Here is a 17,297-nt window from a genome sequence, read left to right as displayed (position 1 = left end):
CCCCTTCCATTGTACACCTGCTTCTCTCAGCCCACCTGCTTTATTAAGAACCACTGCACTTCTCTGCTTCTTCCCACTAGAGATGGGTTTTCCCATTTCTGCTGCCTCCATTTCTTCACTGACCCTTCCTTTTCTTACCAGTAATTTGATTTCTTTTTTTAAACTTTTTAAAAATAGTTTTTGTTGTTGTTTTCTTCTGGTTGCGCTGGGTCTTCGTTGCTGTGCGAGGGCTTTCTCTAGTTGTGGTGAGCGGGTTGCAGTGTACATGCTTCTAACCGCAGTGGCTTCTCTTGCTCTGGAGCACAGGCTCTAGGGCACGCAGGCTCCAGTAGCCGTGGCACAGGGGCTCAGTAGTTGCAGTTTGTGGGCTTCATAGCTCGGGCTCAGTAGTTGTGGAGCACGGGCTTAGTTGTCCCACGGCATGTGGGATCTTACCAGACCAGGGATTGAACTGGTGTCTTCTGCATTGCAAGGCAGATTCTTAACCACTGGGCCACTAGGGAAGCCCCAGTAATTTGATTTCTACTGTGCTCTTGGGGCTTTTCATCAAGAAGGAACGTAGTGAAAAATAAAAGTTTTTTTTTTTTTTTTGGTCTTATAGTTACTCACGTTTGCTCTTAAAACTCTCTTCTACCTTTTTTCTGGGTTCCTTTTATGATTTTTTTTTTTCACTTTGTTGTTTCACTTGTTCCGTCTCTCTCTCTCTACTGTTTTTTTTTTTTTTTTCCTCTCACCAAATCTGAGCAATCTCAGAATTTAGCTCTCACTTTCCTGCTTTCATTGCATTTCCTCCCTGAGGAGACTGTGAATTATAATGATGCAGTATAGTGCAGTAATAAAACCATGCGATTCAGAAGCAGAAACAACCCTAAATTCTGGTAATATCACTGTTGTCCCACCTTGAACAAGTTATTAACCTCTCTGAGCCTCTGCTTCTTCCATCAAAAAAAAAAAACACAAAAAACTGAAGACAGTAGTATATTCCTAAAATTCTTGGTGTAAGGGTTAAATGGGGTAAGATTTGTAAGAAAGTGTTTGTCATAGTCTTTCACTGAGTAAGCAGTAAGGGTGGCAATATAAGATGCTGAGGAATGAGGCAATCAACAATACAGTCTTCTGTCCTAAATCTACTCAGAATCTAGGAAGATGATTGGCATGTAAATTAAATACACTGTGTCAGGAGCAATAATAGGAGTATTTACAAAATATTTAGAAAGGACACACAGCGAAGGGAATAAATAAATCTACTGGAGGTGTGTGATTCAAGGAAGGCTTCTGGGGGAAAGGCAATATTCGAGTTGGATTTTGAAAGATAAATGTGAAAGAACAGAAGCAGAAAAAAACAGGTTATGTAGAGGCACCTAATTGTGAAACAGCATGGACTACTCAGGCCAGAAAAGTATGGAGAGGCCAGATAATAGTGTGGTGGTGATGATAATGGTAATAACACCCAATTATTGAGTGAACGCTCTGTGCCAGGCATTGCCACATCCCTAAGCACTTTGCATACATGATTTCTTGATATCCTCATTATGAAAAAACCTTGTGAGTGGGAGAGCTTGGGCTTGGCCCTGTAGCCAAATGAAGAGCCACGAGACTTGTAAGTAGGGTGGATGTCATGATCATAGTATATTTAGAACAGTGATTAAGGCATCATATTTTTTAAATTGTGGTAAATGACAACATACATTTTATCCATTTTTAAGTGTACCATTTAGTAGCCTTAAGTATTTCACATTGTTGTGCCACAATCACACCATTCATCCACAGAATCCTTCATCTTATAAACCTGAAACTTCGTACCCATTATATAAGAACACATTCCTCGCTCCCCAGCCCCTGGCAACCACCAGCCTGCTTTCTGTCTCTATGGTTCTGTGATATAGGTGGAATCCTACAGTATTTTTCCTTTGGGGACTGGCTTATTTCATTTACCATAATATTCGCAGGGGTTGTCCATGTTGTAGCATGTGTCAGAATTTCCTTTTTTTCCCTTAAAGCTGAGTGATATTCTATTGTATGTATATACCGTATTTTGCTTTTCCATTCATCCTTTGATAGCCCCTTGGATTGTTTTCACCTTTGACTATTGCAAATAATGCTACTGTGGACATGCGTGTACAAATATCTCTTCAAGATCCTGCTTTCATGCCTTTTGTGTGTACACATGGAAGTGAAATTTGGATCATATAGTGAGTGTGTGTATGTGTGTGTGTGTGTGTTTGTGTGTGTTAGTCACTCAGTCATGTCCAACTCTTTGCAACACTGTGAACTGTAGCCTGTCAGGCTTCTCTCTCTGTGGAATTTTCCAGGCAAGAAAACTGGAGTCGGTTGCCATTCCCTTCTCCAGGATCATATAGTAATAGTCTATTATTATTATTTTCTACCATGATGCATCACCTAGTTCCCCAATCAGGACTGAACCGGAGCCCTTGGCAGTGAGAGCAGGGAGTCCTAACCACTGGCCCACCGGGGAATTCCCAATAATACTCTTTATAGAAAGTAAAATACTCTTTTTAAAAAGTAATACTTTTTTTTTTTTTTTTTTTTTTGAGGCAATCCATGCTGAAAGGCATCAGTTTTGGAGATAAATCTGGGAGAGGAAGCCTGCAGTCAGGATGTCATTCCCAGACAAGACATGATAAGAACCTCAACTCTAGGCTATTGGAAATGAAGAGAAGGGAATGCAGGTAAGCCATTGACAAGATCTTGGTGCCTAACGATAAGAGAAGGAGGAGCTGGGTACTCTGGATGACTTCCTTACAGGTTATCTCCAGACTTTTTGCCTGAGGCAAATAAAGTTTAGGGACCCTCTTTGGGAAAAAGAATCCTGTGGTGATTGGGGAGCTGCCTACTCACCTCCCATACCATCTCAGGGCCAGACCTGCCAGTCAGAGCTTTTCTCCTGTGGCTAAAGAGATTGCTGTTCAGAGGGATAGGTAACCCAACGCAGGTTATTGAGACTCAGTTCTGGGGCTTTTGTTGGGACTGGTGAGAAATGGTTCATTTTTCTATTACATCTTGTGTGTGTGTGTGTGGCTGCTGAGAGGTTAGGATGTAAGCCTGGACCTTCTGGTGGTAAGCCTGGCACCAAAAGGGAAGGGACAACAGAAGAGAGGAGGTATATGGGGATATACTGGCTTGTGATACCCTTTGATTGAGTCCCTGAGTCAGTCATGCATAAAGCTAGACCTACTTCAACATTTCTGTCACATGAATCCATTTTCCAGTCTGTATCACTTTGAGTTAGTGTTCTATCTGCTGTAACCAAATATTCAGATTCTATATCTGTTGACCAAAAAGAACAATGGTGGGCCCTGCTTGAATCATATGCCTCCTTGGACCCAATAATTTCCTTGGGGCGTAGGGTAAACCCTTTGACATGTCAGCCAAGTGAATGCGTCTGTGATTGAGAGACTAACGTATCACATGAAGTGAGTGGTGGGTACTCCACAGATGGACGAGATGAAGCCAAAATTATAAAAAAGAAGAGCAGATGCACCTTGCCAAAGAGATTTTAGATTCTTGAGGGATCTGGGAAATTGGTTTTTGAGAAATCATCCTAAAGCAAGCCTGGTTTCAAATCCTAATTTTGCTCTCCATTAACCACCTGGCTTTGGCCAAGTCGTGTATCCTTTCTAAATATTAGTTTCTGATTGCAAAATGGGAATAGATAATATTTACCATCTCAGGGTTGTTGTGAGTGATGCCATTAAATGAAGTGATCATTTTAATTATAAAAATCTGTATGCAGGTCAGGAAGCAACAGTCAGAACTGGACATGGAACAAAAGACTGATTCCAAATAGGAAAAGGAGTATGTCAAGGCTGTATATTGTCACCCTGCTTATTTAACTTATATGCAGAGTATCTCATGCAAAATGCTGGGCTGAATGAAGCACAAGCTGAAATCAAGATTCCCTGGAGAAATATTAATAACCTTAGATATGTAGATGACACCACCCTTATGGCAGAAAGTGAAGAACTAAAGAGCCTCTTGGTGAAAGTGAAAGAGAAGAGTGAAAAAGTTGGCTTAAGACTCAACATTCAGAAAACTAAGCTCATGGCATCCAGTCCCATCACTTCACGGCAAATAGATGGAGAAACAGTGGAAACAGTGGCAGACTTTATTTTGTTGGGCTCCAGAATCACGGCAGATGGTGACTGCAGCCATGAAATAAAAAGATGCTTACTCCTTGGAAGAAAAGCTATGATCAACCTAGACAGCATATTAAAAAGCAGAGACATTACTTTGCTAACAAAGGTCCATCTAGTCAAAGCTTTGGTTTTTCCAGTGGTCATGTGTGGATGTGAGAGTTGGACTGTAAAGAAAGCTGAGCACCAAAGAATTGATGCTTTTGAACTGTGGTGTTGGAGAAGACTCTTAAGAGTCCCTTGGACTGCAAAGAGATCCAACCAGTCCATCCTAAAGGAAATCAGTCCTGAATATTCATTGGAAGGACTGGTGCTGAAGCTGAAACTCCAATACTTTGGCCACCTGATGTGAAGAGCTGACTCATTTGAAAAGACCCTGATGCTGGGAAAGGCAGGAGGAGGAGGGGCTGACAGAGGATGAGATGGTTGGATGGCATCACCGACTCGATGGACATGAGTTTGAGTAAACTCTGGGAGTTGGTGATGAACAGGGAGGCCTGGCGTGCTGCCGTCAATGAGGTCACAAAGAGTCAGACACGACTGAGCAACTGAATTGAACTGAACTGACTAAAACAGGCATACTTATTATTTATGAGTGTTATTATTGGGCTTCCTTTCTGGCTCAGCTGATTAAAGAATCCACCTGGATTTGATCCCTCGGTTGGGAAGATCCCCTGGAGAAGGGAAAGGCTACCCACTCCAGTATTCTATCCTGGAGAATTCCATGGACTGTATAGTCCGTGGGGTCACAAAGAGTTGCACAGGACTAAGCGACTTTCACACACACACATGGTTATTATTGACTGTGCTGGGTCTTTGTTGCTGCATGGGCTTTCCTCTAGTTGTGGCAAGCAGGGGCTACTCTCCAGTTACAGTGCACGGGCTTCTCATCGAGGTGGCTTCTCTTGTTGTGGAGCAAGGGCTCAAGGCTGCACAAGTTTCAGTAATTGTGGCTCCTGGGCTCTAGAGCTCAGGCTCAGTAGTTGTGCTGCATAGGCTTAATTGCTCCAAGGCATGTGGGATCTTCCTGGACCAGGGATCAAACCTGTGTCTCCTGCATTGACAGGTAGATTCTTTACCACTGAGCCACCAGGGAAGCCTAACGGATATTTTGGATCATAAAAAAGAACATTATCAAGGAGACATACTAGGACTGCCTGAGACAAACAATATTAGCAGTACCCCTTTTCACTCTCGGAAGTATTCCTATTTGGGTAATAAATTATATGATCTTGCTGCCCATGATGCACCTCTAATATTGCTTAGCACATAGTAGGTGCTTAAAAGTTGCTTAGTCTCCTCTGAATCTTCTAATAGGATTAACTGATGTCTTCTTGCTTCTTTGTAATTCTCCAGCATTGTGTATTTACAGGGTGTATTCTCCCAAACATTTTTTTGCTATTGTCCAAGTGGGAAGTTATGTGACAAATGTGACCCACAGATTTGTATCTGTGAAAGAACACTTTCTTACAGCTCCCCACCAACTTCTTTTAATTAATGGGAATTTGGAAAGGTAGTATTGACCTCTTTAAGAACATTTATTTCAATTCTGCATATTAAGGCAGCTCCAGTTAAAATAATTAAGATTGTTGGGCCACACCTGGTAGTTATTTTGTAACGTGAAATTTTACTTTCTAGCATTTGCTGACACATTCTATTGTTAGATTTTGGTCAGGATTTTCTAAATCTACTCTGGTAATGATAAGTTAAAGATGTCTACTATAATAGGAAAACACACAAAATGGGGGAAAGATTGAAAAAATTCTTCATGAAAAAGATATACTCATGACAAAAATAAGCACATGAAAAGATGCCTAGTATCATTACTTATTTGGGAAAATTAAAGTTTAAACCACAATGAGATATCACCTTACATCTACTAGAATTGCTAAACTTAAAAATATTGCCTATAACAAGTGTTGGTGAGGATGCAGAGAAGCTGGAACTCTTGTACACTGCTGGTGGGAATATAAAGTGGTACAATTATTTTGGGAAAGATTGGCAATTTCTTGAAAAGTGAAACCTATACCTTTCTTATGATCCAGTCATTCCACTCATAGGTATTTATCCAAGAAAAATGATAGCATATGTCCATAAAAAGACTTGTACATGAATTTTCATATAGCTTTATTTGCAATAGCTAAAAACTGGAAACAACATAAATGTTCATCAACAAGAGGATGGAGAGAGAGAGATAGATAGATAGATAGATAGATATACACACACAATGGGGGAGACCTGGGTTCGATCTCAGGGTTGGGAAGATCCCCTGGAGGAAGGCATGGCAACCCACTCCAGTATTCTTGCCTGGAGAATCCCCATGGACAGAGGAGCCTGGTGGGCTGCAGTCCATGGGGTCACAGGAGTCGGACACGACTGAGTGACCTAGCACAGCACAGCATAGTGTGGTATAACCTTACAATGGAATGCTGCTGCTGCTGCTGCTAAGTCACTTCAGTCGTGTCTGACTCTATGTGACCCCACAGACGGCAGCCCACCAGGCTCCCCTGTCCCTGGGATTCTCCAGGCAAGAACACTGGAGTGGGTTGCCATTTCCTTCTCCAATGCATGAAAGTGAAAAGTGAAAGTGAAGTTGCTCAGTTGTAGCCACCCCATGGACTGCAGCCTACCAGGCTCCTCCATCCATGGGATTTTCCAGGCAAGAGTACTGGAGTGGGGTGCCATTGCCTGCTACTCAGTAATAAAACTAGGATGAACTACTGATATATGCTACAATGTTGACAAATCTCAAAATGATTTTGCTGAGTGAAAGAAGCCATTTGAAATGGAAACATTGTATGGTCTCATTTACATAAAATTCTAGGAAACACAAACTGACATGCAGAGACAGAAAAGGTATCCATGGTTGTTTGATCAGGTTGGGTAGCAAGGAAGAGAAAGGGAGGGATTTTAAAAGACCCATTTTAAAGTATATAGTGGCATTAAGTACATTTTCATTGTTTTATGACTATTGCCACTATTTCCAGAATTCTGTCATCATTCCAAGCTAACCTTTGTACCCATTAAACAATAACCCCCATTACAAAAAAGTCACATTTTTGTCTTTGTTTCCATGATGAAATTGAATATGATTCTTGTATATTCTATGATACAAGGAATGACCTTGAAGTAGATGAAAGTAGATTTTGACTCTATGTTCTCCATCTTACTGTAGTCAGAAAAGCTTACATCACAGCAGGAACAGCATGTGATAGAACTGTGACTTGTACCTCAAATTTGGCCACCATCTCTCACTCTTTAGTCCAAAAGAAAAGTGGGTGAAGTCTTGTTCATGACACTCAGCCGCTATCACACTACTGGAAAAGCAGCCTAAACTGCTTGCCTCACCAATCCTGGGTCAACTGTGTCATTTCTGTGTGGGACGACTGACCTAATTATCATTCCTACCTCCTGACTAAATTAGCAAATCACATATAAATCACTCACTTTCCTCCCTTCCTCCCTACTAGTCTCCTGCACCTTCTACCCTCCCTCCACCAAATCAGTCAAAAGCCCTTGAAAAGCTAATAGCACTTTCTGTGCATTTTCTTTCAAAGTTGCCCTGTTCATTTCTGTTCCAAGCGGGCTCAACTACGGGAAAAAGTTTGACTCCTCCTCTCAAGCAGTTTGCCACACCTGGTTCCATGATCTGTTCTGGCATGGTAACTGGTGTTTGCTAAACAGAACTCTTACACTAGACTCTCAGGGATAGAAACATATCCTAAGCGTGCACGAGAAAGTTCTGGCAAGAGGGAAAGCTTCAGAGGCTGGCAGACCTGGGTCAGTACACTTCGGTCTCTGAGTTTTGGCTTTATCACCCCTAAAATGGATGTGATGTCTACCTACGGGGTTGTTTGAGAGGAGTAAATGAGAACGTGTTTGGGAGGTGTCTAGAACGGTGCCAGGCACTGATGAATGAGGAGAGTTCTGTTCCCTTCCTCCTCTCTATCAAGTTATTTGAGATCTGAGGGAAAGAAAGTGATGCGTTGGAAGCGGGACCATGAAAGGATGGAGGCCCTTCTGGCCTAAAGGATACAAGTTTACTTAGCTCTACACAAAAGATCTGGCTCAAAGAAGCCTACGGATTAGAGACAGAGAAAGAGAGAGAGAGAGAGAAAGAGAACAGTCACCTAGGTTTTTGGATTAGCTGAACCCCGTATAAAAGATGCTTGTAAAAAGGAGTTGGTGCGAATCCAGAAAATTATTTAAAATGCCCAGGCTCTGCCATGGCACATTCCCCACTTTTTTCCGTACAGCACACCGAGTGAGCTCGAATTTGGCCCGAAGCCTTGACTGTTCCCAGGACGGCAGCAGTGGAGAGGTCAGACCAACAGGTGTGGGAAGCTGTAGGGTAAGGGAGGAAGAAGCAGGTGTCGGAGGAGGGGGCCCCCCTTTCTCGGGCACAGGGGCTCCAAGGCTGCCCCCCGCGTCGAATGGAGGGGTCCTGCCCGCCACCTGCGCGCGTGGGGTCTGCAGCCAGGGAGGAGGCAGAAGGAGGCGGTGGATCAGCCACGGGTCAACCCTGGTGGGCTTCCCTCCCCTTTGCTGGCCGCAAGCGGATGCCTGGAAGTTGACGCGAACTCCGGGCCTCTGCGAAGCCCCCGGTAGCCAGGGCGACTCCCATTGCGGGGCAGGCCTCCGCCGGCGCTGCCGGCTCCGCCGGGCCTGGAGGAGGGGCCGCTTCGACCCTGCAAGGCGTGAGGGCGGGGACCGGGGCCAGAGACCCGCGCCGGGAGGAGCGCTGCGCCCGCCGCCCTTCAATTGGCCGCGCCGCCCCCTCTCCAGAGACGCGGGAGGCGGCGGCCCTCCATTGGTCGGGCTAGTCGGCCAATCCCTGGAAGTCCGGGGGAGGCGGTGGGGGGCAGTTCGTGCGGGACTCCGGAGCCGAGCGGGAGCGTCTGGGGGACCTCGTCCGACCGAGTAGCCGAGGCACCGCCCGCGTCCCGCCGCCGCGTCCCGGCGACTCCTGCGCCGCCCAGGAGAGCGAGCTCCGAGCATCTTGTAGTGCGGCCACTCTTCGGGGCCAGGAGCGGGGAAACCGAGCGCAAGAAACCCCCGGACCCGAACTCAGCCTCTTCCCGCCGCGCGAATCATCATGACCCACTTCAACAAGGGCCCTTCCTATGGGCTCTCGGCCGAGGTCAAGAACAAGGTACGCCTGGGCTCGGATGGGGCGGGACCCTGGGGCCAGAGGTGGGATGCAGGGCGCCGCCCCGGGACCCTGAGACCCGGGTGGCTGGGGCCGCGCTTCTCCCCGCGCGCCTTTGCTGGCGGGCTTCGCGGATAGTAGATGTCGGGGCGGGGAAGGGGGTGCGCGACAGTTTCTGCGCGTCCCCGTCCTGTCCCCGGCTGCAAGCGCAGGCTCCCGGGCGCTCAGCTGGCTTTGTTCCAGCGCCGCGGGCCGAGGCTAGCGACGGGCGGTGGGTTCCCAGGCTCTTGGAATCCCTCAGCGCCGTCCCTTGGTTCCAGGAGCGGGTCCGCGGCTGCAGGACGCACCCCTCCGGCAAGGGGGCGCTCCTGCCTGGTCATTCGCCCTTAGGTGGGGCCCGTCGGCACGGCTGGGGACCCAGCGAGCAGCCTCCGCCATCCACCCCGGCCCGGGCCCCTGGCAGACACTCTAGCCCCCGGGCGGAATTCAAAGCCGCGAATAAAGTTAGGCGGTTAGTGGGCAAACTGGGTCCCCATTGTTCCTCGCCTCTTGCGGGGTGGGAGACCGCTAAGCGGCCTGAGGCAAGGGCCCTAGGACCACCGGAAAGACGGGAGCCGACCAGAACCCTTCCTGGTTTTCGAATCCCGGTGCCAGTTGCTGCTGCTTTTGCGGCAAGAGGAAACAAAGCCTGAGCGCGCCGCTTCGGGAATATCTGCTGTAGACTTGAGCTTTTTTTTTTTCCTTAAAAGAAAACAAAACCAAAACACTAAAGTTTGTAGTACGTTAGACTTTAACGGTATCAAGGAAATCTTCGTGCGTTGCTTTTGTTCAGGGTTTATTTGCCGAGGTGGACTGTAGTTTGGAGTGATTGGGCTTTGGTAACCCTCGGTTTTGCCACTTTGCCCAGCATAAGAATGCGTTGAGTTTATCTTTGGGACTTTCGGTCTGGGAAAGAGATGAGAGGCGTCCCCCTCCCCAAACCCTCTCCTTCCTTCCTCCCTCCCTGCATTCCAAGCCCATGACATCAGGGGTTTCTGGGGGGAGAGAACAGCCAATCCGCGCGGAACTGCGCACAGAACGCTCATTGTCTCCTTTCTGCTGTTCTGGCCAAAGCGCCACAAAGGAGGGCTGCTGTGGTTTAATTCCCATTAACCTCCCGGGAGCCGAAGCATGTCAGGATTGCCCCCGAACCGTCCTACCTCTGGTAGAATTTACCGGCATTGTCAGAACTGTAACATCCCAGCGTTGGGGGTGTAGGAAGTGTGGAGGGAATTACCCAGGGACTATGAAGCGCACCATTGTCACACCCCAAGGGAGAATTGTGGCTCTGCCCAATCCCTGATATAGTCTCCACATCATATTATTAATTCAGTTGTTACTAAATTCTAAACAATCTCTGAAGCAAGCAGTTGATTTTAGTTTGTGTATCTTAAATTGAAATCTAGATCTTTTACCTTGTCAAGTGTGTTGCCTGTATTAGAAAGCGGTTTCCTGAACACTGTTTTGAAGAACAGAAAAGTGAGTGGTTTGTGAGTACAAACCCCACCAACTGAAAACCCCTAGACTATTGTGCTGTTCTTTCCAAGGTTTGCAAGTGGACCTTTAGGAATCCTTTCAGTGGAATCAGCGTGTCCAATTTGCTGGATGTAATAGCCTGGCCTGGCTTTGTGCACGTTAATTTTAATTTGCCCTTGAGATACTTGTATGGCAAACCTTAAGTCTCTACCTTTTCCGTTGTAAATGAGGTACTGACCTTGGCAGTCCTTCAAGTGACTGACTTTTCTTGGCTGTTAATATCATCTTTTTGCTGATTAATGAAGCAACTTCTGCCCCTTTCCTACTTATTATTGAGTAGACTGAAGGAAGTGCATAGACTGAGGCTAGATCATTAATAACTGTAATTATTATACATTCTTAAAAATAGTAAAACCTCAGCTTTCAGGATCTTTGGAAAGTTGGTTTTCACTTTTGGTTTGTATAACTGTGGGTTTATCCCTTTAAGCATCAAACCAACCTTTAATAACCCCTTTCATTTATATGGTTCTTTCAGACTGTATCCTTTCATAGGAAGTCTTTTGATCTCCATAGCAGAGCAGCCCTCTGAGACGGGGAGGATTCCTGGGATTATCCAACATCATTTACAGATCAGGATGCTGAAGCTCAGAGAGGTGTGATTTGCTCAAGATCACAGGAGAAAATTGGAATATTCTAAGAATTTAAATTCGAAGAGTGATGTCTTAGTTCAGTGCAGTACTTAAGGCTGTTCTGTTACCAGTCACTATTGTCTATCCCCCTCCCCGCTATTTTTGCTGTCCACCTGTCACTTCCTGGCATCATGATTATTCATTTAATGCTGTTTTAATTGGGCTTGGAAATCAAATATCCCTGTTTGCTAATTCTTGGTATGAGATAATGCATTTCAGCTGAGGGCTCATAACCACCTGATGAGTGGGTCTGTGGAACTTGAACCTTGACACTGCTTCATTTGGATAGCTTTTGATTTCTTCTTGCCTTTTTCTCAATGTATTGCATAACATAACTTGCTTTTTCTCTATAATAGGTTGCTTAAATGTCAGTTTTGGTTTTTTTTTTTTTCCCTTAAAACCTCATTTAACCATGTGGGGAGTGGGAGTGTGGTATGGACCTTGGAGTGAGGCAGATGTGGGTTCTAATCCCCCCCTGCCACTTACCTGCCTTGAATGATGTTGGGCAAGTTATTTGACATTTCTGTCCTAGTTTCCTAATCGGTAAATGGGGGAGTAATAGTTACCACCTCTAAACTCTGTGTTACTGAGATGTGTCTGGCTTGTAGTAAGTACTCAATGAGTATGTTGTGGATATTAATTCTTATAATAGAAAATTAGCATTGGTATTATATGTCTTAGACTTGTATGTCACTGCCTCTTTAAATATTCCATTTTATTTTAAAAAGCCTTTAGTCTATTTATATTTGAGCTGCGAAAGCAGTTCATCAATGAATTGAGGAAGCCTTTGATCTTAGATAGGATGGGGAAGCCTGGTGGGCTGCTGTCTTTGGGGTCGCACAGAGTCGGACACGACTGAAGCGACTTAGCAGCAGCAGCAGCTTTAATTAATAAAATTTCAAGGGAAAATTTAAATTTAAATTTTAAATAATAAAATTTCAGTCAATTTAAGATACTTGTTTGAGAAGATAATACATGGCAGAATATACAATTTTTTTTTTTAATTGGCTAAAAGATGTTTGAAAACAGCCTAAAAAAAGTAGAATCCTTTAGCCTGCAGTATAACAGTCTCTCTCTAATAACAAGAAAAGGATTATAACTTGCAATCTACAAAGACTATATGTAGTAGAAGGTCCAGGAAAACATAGAAGCTGCTGTAGATAGTTCAGTGAGAGATGGAAACATAAAGTAGAAAGGTCTTACATGGATCATACAACTTGAGCCAGGCCCTTGGCTGCATCTAAGGGACCAGAGGTAAATACCCCTGTGCCTTATGAACCATGGAAACATGACAGGCCCCAAAGGGAAGCACAGCATTTCCGACACTTGGTTCTGATGTTGGAGTCAGGGTGCATGCATGCATGCTCAGTCGTGTCCAGCTCTGACCCCCATAGACTGTAGCCTGCCAGGCTTCTCTGTCCATGGGATTTCCCAGGCAAGAATACTGGAGTGCGTTGCCATTTCCTCCTCCAGGGGATCTTCCCGACCCAGGGATTGAACCTTGCTTGGTCTCCAGCAGCCCCTTCACCGGCAGGCGGATTCTTTACCACCACGCCACCTGGGAATCCAGGGTACTTTCTTGTAAAGCTGAGGATTTAGTGAAGTATGCCCTCACCAGTCTTAGAGCAAGTGCTGCAGGGGGCACTTACAGTTCTCAGGGAAGGGGAGGAGTTAGCTGTGGGGGAGGAGTTAGCTGTGGGGCAGGAGTGAGTGGAGATGCAGTGATCTTACCTGGGTATGTTTTTGGGGAGGGGTCTAATTGAGATATTAAGAAGAATGGAATTGGAATGTACATTCTCACAGTTTCTGCTCCCAAGGAATGTCTGATTTGAGCAAAGTAGCTTCTCACACAGTCTTTTTGGTTTCAAGATGGCATCCCTCAACAGACAAAAACCACTTTGGATGATTTACTACTAAAATTGTAAGTCTTTAAAAAGTAAATTAAGCAATCATAGAGTAATAATTAAATATCAGTTCAGTTCAGTCGCTCAGTCGTGTCCGACTCTTTGCAACCCAATCGCAGCACACCAGGCCTCCCTGTCCATCACCAACTCCCGGAGTCCACCCAAACTCATGTCCATCAAGTCGGTGATGGCATCCAGCCATCTATCCTCTGTCGTCCCCTTCTCCTCTTGCCCCCAATCCCTCCCAGCATCAGGGTCTTTTCCAGTGAGTCAGCTTTTCGCATCAGGTGGCCAAAGTATTGGCGTTGCAGTTTCAGCATCAGTCCTTCCAATGAACACCCAGGACTGATCTCCTTTAGGATGGACCGGTTGGATCTCCTTGCAGTCCAAGGGACTCTCAAGAGTCTTCTCCAACACCACAGTTCAAAAGCATCAATTCTTCAGCGCTCAGCTTTCTTCACAGTCCAACTCTCACATTCATACATGACCACTGGAAAAACCATGGCCTTGACTAGATGGACCTTTGTTGGCAAAGTAATGTCTCTGGTTTTGAATATGCTGTCTAGGTTGGTCATAACTTTCCTTCCAAGGAGTAAGCGTCTTTTAATTTCATGGCTGTAATCACCATCTGCAGTGATTTTGGAGCCCCCAAAAATAAAGTCTGACACTGTTTCCACTGTTTCCCCATCTATTTCCCATGAAGTGATGGGACTAGATGCCATGATCTTAGTTTTCTGAATGTTGAGCTTTAAGCCAACTTTTTCACGCTCCTCTTTCACTTTCATCAAGAGGCTCTTTAGTTCCTCTTCACTTTCTGCCATAAGGGTGGTGTCATCTGCATATCTGAGGTTATTGATATTTCTCCCGGCAATCTTGATTCCAGCTTGTGCTTCTTCCAGCCCAGCATTTCTCATGATGTACTCTGCATAGAAATTAAATAAGCAGGGTGACAATATACAGCCTTGACGTACTCCTTTTCCTATTTGGAACCAGTCTGCTGTTCCATGTCCAGTTAAATATTATTACCAAATGTCCCATTGAGACCCTGCCGGCCTGCCAGCCCAGTGCCATTTGGACAAGCAGGTTGCTCCACCGATCAGAGTAACCCCAGGGTGATAGTGGACTCCTGCTGTAAATTGTGCTGTAACGTAGTCTGCCTCGTTTTGCTGCTAGAGAATCCTGATAAAAATGTATGGATAGGTTTAGCTTTAGCTTTTTTTTGACTTTACAGTTCAGTAATAGCTTTTTAATTTAGAACTTTTTGTTTATTATCTCTTTATACCAGCAGTAGGATCTCTGTCTTATTCATTGGTGAGATATCTCAAAAATCTATCTTTTAGAATACAACTTGGCACGTAAATGGATGCCCAATAAGTATTTATTGATTTAATGAATTTATTCGTCAGGAATAGATTTTACTGTCTCTAGAAACTGGAAAGTAGCAGTGTTTGAGAAGTCTATGTAAAGAAATTCTGTGGTACAAGTGTGAAGTTTTTGAAGGACGTGGAGATTTTTATAGTTCATTTTTCTTCAGTTTTTCATTGTTAATACTACACTGAAAATTTATCACTGAGATAATTCCTTCTTGTTGAAGTTCTTTCTTAGGCTCCAAGGTTAGGGAGGAACAGTAGAGATCCCCTCTGCAAGACTCTGTTGGTCATCTCCCAAAAGGCCTCCTGTGAAGTGGCCCTTACGCCCACCTGGATATGTGCCAGTCCTGGTAGGGGTGTATCATTGCAATTTGCCTGCTTTGGGGGTTTGTTTTCCTGTCTTGACCAAAACAATTAAAGGAAAAACAGTTTGCTGAATTGAGAAGAGGTACCTACTACCCATTTAAAATGGTGGTTAGTGGTTTAGTTGCTAAGTCGTGTCTGACTCTTGCAACCCCATGGACTATAGCCTGCTAGGTGCCTCTGTCCATGGGATTCTTCAGACAAGAATACTGGAGTGGGTTGCCATTTCCTTCTCCAGGGGATCTTCCCAACCCAAGGATCAAACCCAGGTCTTCTGCATTGCAGGCAGATTCGTTACTGATTGAGCTATGAGGGAAACCCAAAGAAAACACAGTTTGCTGAACTGAGAAGAGGTACCTGTTACCCATTTAAAGTACTCAGACTTGTTTACTCTGGAATATTAATGAGGATCATTATCAAACTCACTATCCTATGATCTATAGCTATTTACATTCTTTTCTTTGTGGAAATAGTGCTATTTGTCTACCTCTGTCCTTTAAAATTCCCAAAGTGAGCTTGACAGTGAAGACCTTGCTGCAACCATCATCAAGAGTCAGATCCTCTATTTCTGTAGGCGTTTTCCCTTTCCAGGTGGGATTATGAGATCAGTAATTGTTTTCTTTTCACTGAACAATGTATCAGGGACCCCAGTTAATATTATATATTACATTAAAAAAAAAAAGGACAGTTGGGTGGTTTTGGTTTTTCAGCCAGTCATGACCATTATATCCAAGAGAGAGGGGAAATGCTTATTTCTCATCTCAATATGACTAGGTCATGGGAAGGAACTTGTTAAAATTTTTTCACAGGTTTGATTTTCTTCTAGGCATCCTTCTATGGTGCATACTATGTGCCTTGGCTTTCCTGAACTCTGAGCTCTAGCCATGTGGGCTCTTAACTGTTACTCATATGTACTTGTGCTCAGGTTTTTGTTAAGGGTTTTTTGAGCCTGCAGTTGATTCACGCTGTTTGTGGGGCCTGAAGCTTATACAATTTAGAGTTCATCAGTACAAAAAAAAAAAAAAAGTATTTTGCACATTTTATGAAAGCATGACCATGGGAATCTTTGTGAACTTGAAGTTGTCACGTGGGTCCCCTCTAAGTTCTACTCCATGAGAAAGTAGAACCTGGTGGCCCTGGAGGCTCTGACTGGCTCCTAATCTTGGTTCTGCCTCTTACCCTGTGACTTTGGGCAAATAACCTCTCAGTGTCTCATCTGTAAAGCGTGGGTATGCTAGTACCTATCTGTAGTGTTTGGGGTAAAATAAACAAGATAATCTATGTAATATGTTTCAAATAATACCTAGAACCCAAAGTACACATTATGTACATGTTAGCAATTATTCCATTTTGCTCTGCTGGTTAGATTCAGTCCTGTGTTCTCCCCAGCTTCTTTTACCTTCTGGATTTTGAGATTATCTCGAGAACTCGAACATTCATGCACCAATCTGTGCTGCTTTTACCTTCTAGATTTTGAGATTATCTTGAGCACTTGAACATTCATGCACCAGTCTGTGTCTGAATGAGGCTTCTGGCAGATAGGGGGCTACAGAGCCAAGCAGTACCTCCCTATTTCTAACTCAGGACTGTGCTCTGCTCCCTGAGTCCTGAATCACACCTTCTCCCCCGGCAGCCTGTAATGGAGTCCTGCAGTGAACCCTGGGCTGTCTCTGTTCACACTGCCCTCAGGGCCGTGGACTTCTGTGTAGAGCTAAAGGCCTCGCTTTCTGGGTGTACCAGTACTTTGCTTTTTCTTCCTAAGAAATCGATTTCTGTTAGACAAGATACACCTTTCATTTCTGGATTTCAGACAGGGTGGGTATTCCTCCGCATGGACTGCTAAACATATTTCTCTTGTAGCATTGTCGCTGGAGGCCTTGAGTCCTAAATGGTTTTAGGAAGGCTCTCCCTAGACCTGTGTGAAGCAAGTCTGTGAGGAGAAAAGACTTAATTCCTAGCTTCCCCCAGGTCTGTAGGGAGGGAACCTCTTCCCCCCCAGGACCAGGAAGCTTCAGGGTGTGAGTGTGAGGCAGGCATATCCGCCCTGGGAAGGTCAGGAATTAGGGATGCGAGTATAAAGAGAGGAGGCCTTTTGGGCAAGTCATAGTCAAGCATTTACGGCCCTTTCCTCTCTTCGCCCACACGTCTTCCAG

The 17,297-nt window shown here is 44.8% G+C and overlaps 1 protein-coding gene and 1 long non-coding RNA gene across 2 annotated transcripts in view; both read left to right on the top strand.

The window, feature by feature from the left end:
• Positions 1-578: 578 nt before the first annotated feature.
• Positions 579-6,012, top strand: LOC147375850 (uncharacterized). The gene is made up of 2 exons (XR_015160543.1): positions 579-2,690; positions 3,755-6,012. It is a non-coding gene; the product is annotated as an uncharacterized LOC147375850 (long non-coding RNA).
• A 3,005-nt stretch (positions 6,013-9,017) lies between these two features.
• Positions 9,018-17,297, top strand: part of CNN3 (calponin 3) — a 30,397-nt gene continuing 22,117 nt past the window's right edge. The window contains exon 1 of the mRNA XM_086391345.1: positions 9,018-9,306. Within this exon, the coding sequence (XP_086247471.1) occupies positions 9,250-9,306 (57 nt within the window). The 5' untranslated portion in view covers positions 9,018-9,249. The remainder of the gene's footprint in view (positions 9,307-17,297) is intronic.

This window comes from Bos grunniens, chromosome 3 (assembly GCF_055505025.1).
Source record: "Bos grunniens cultivar Pamir isolate PY7600 chromosome 3, Bosgru_T2T1.0, whole genome shotgun sequence".
Classification (NCBI taxonomy): Eukaryota; Metazoa; Chordata; class Mammalia; order Artiodactyla; family Bovidae; genus Bos; species Bos grunniens.
Note: the sequence above shows the minus strand (reverse complement) of the source record. Positions and strands in the feature narration are given on the sequence as shown.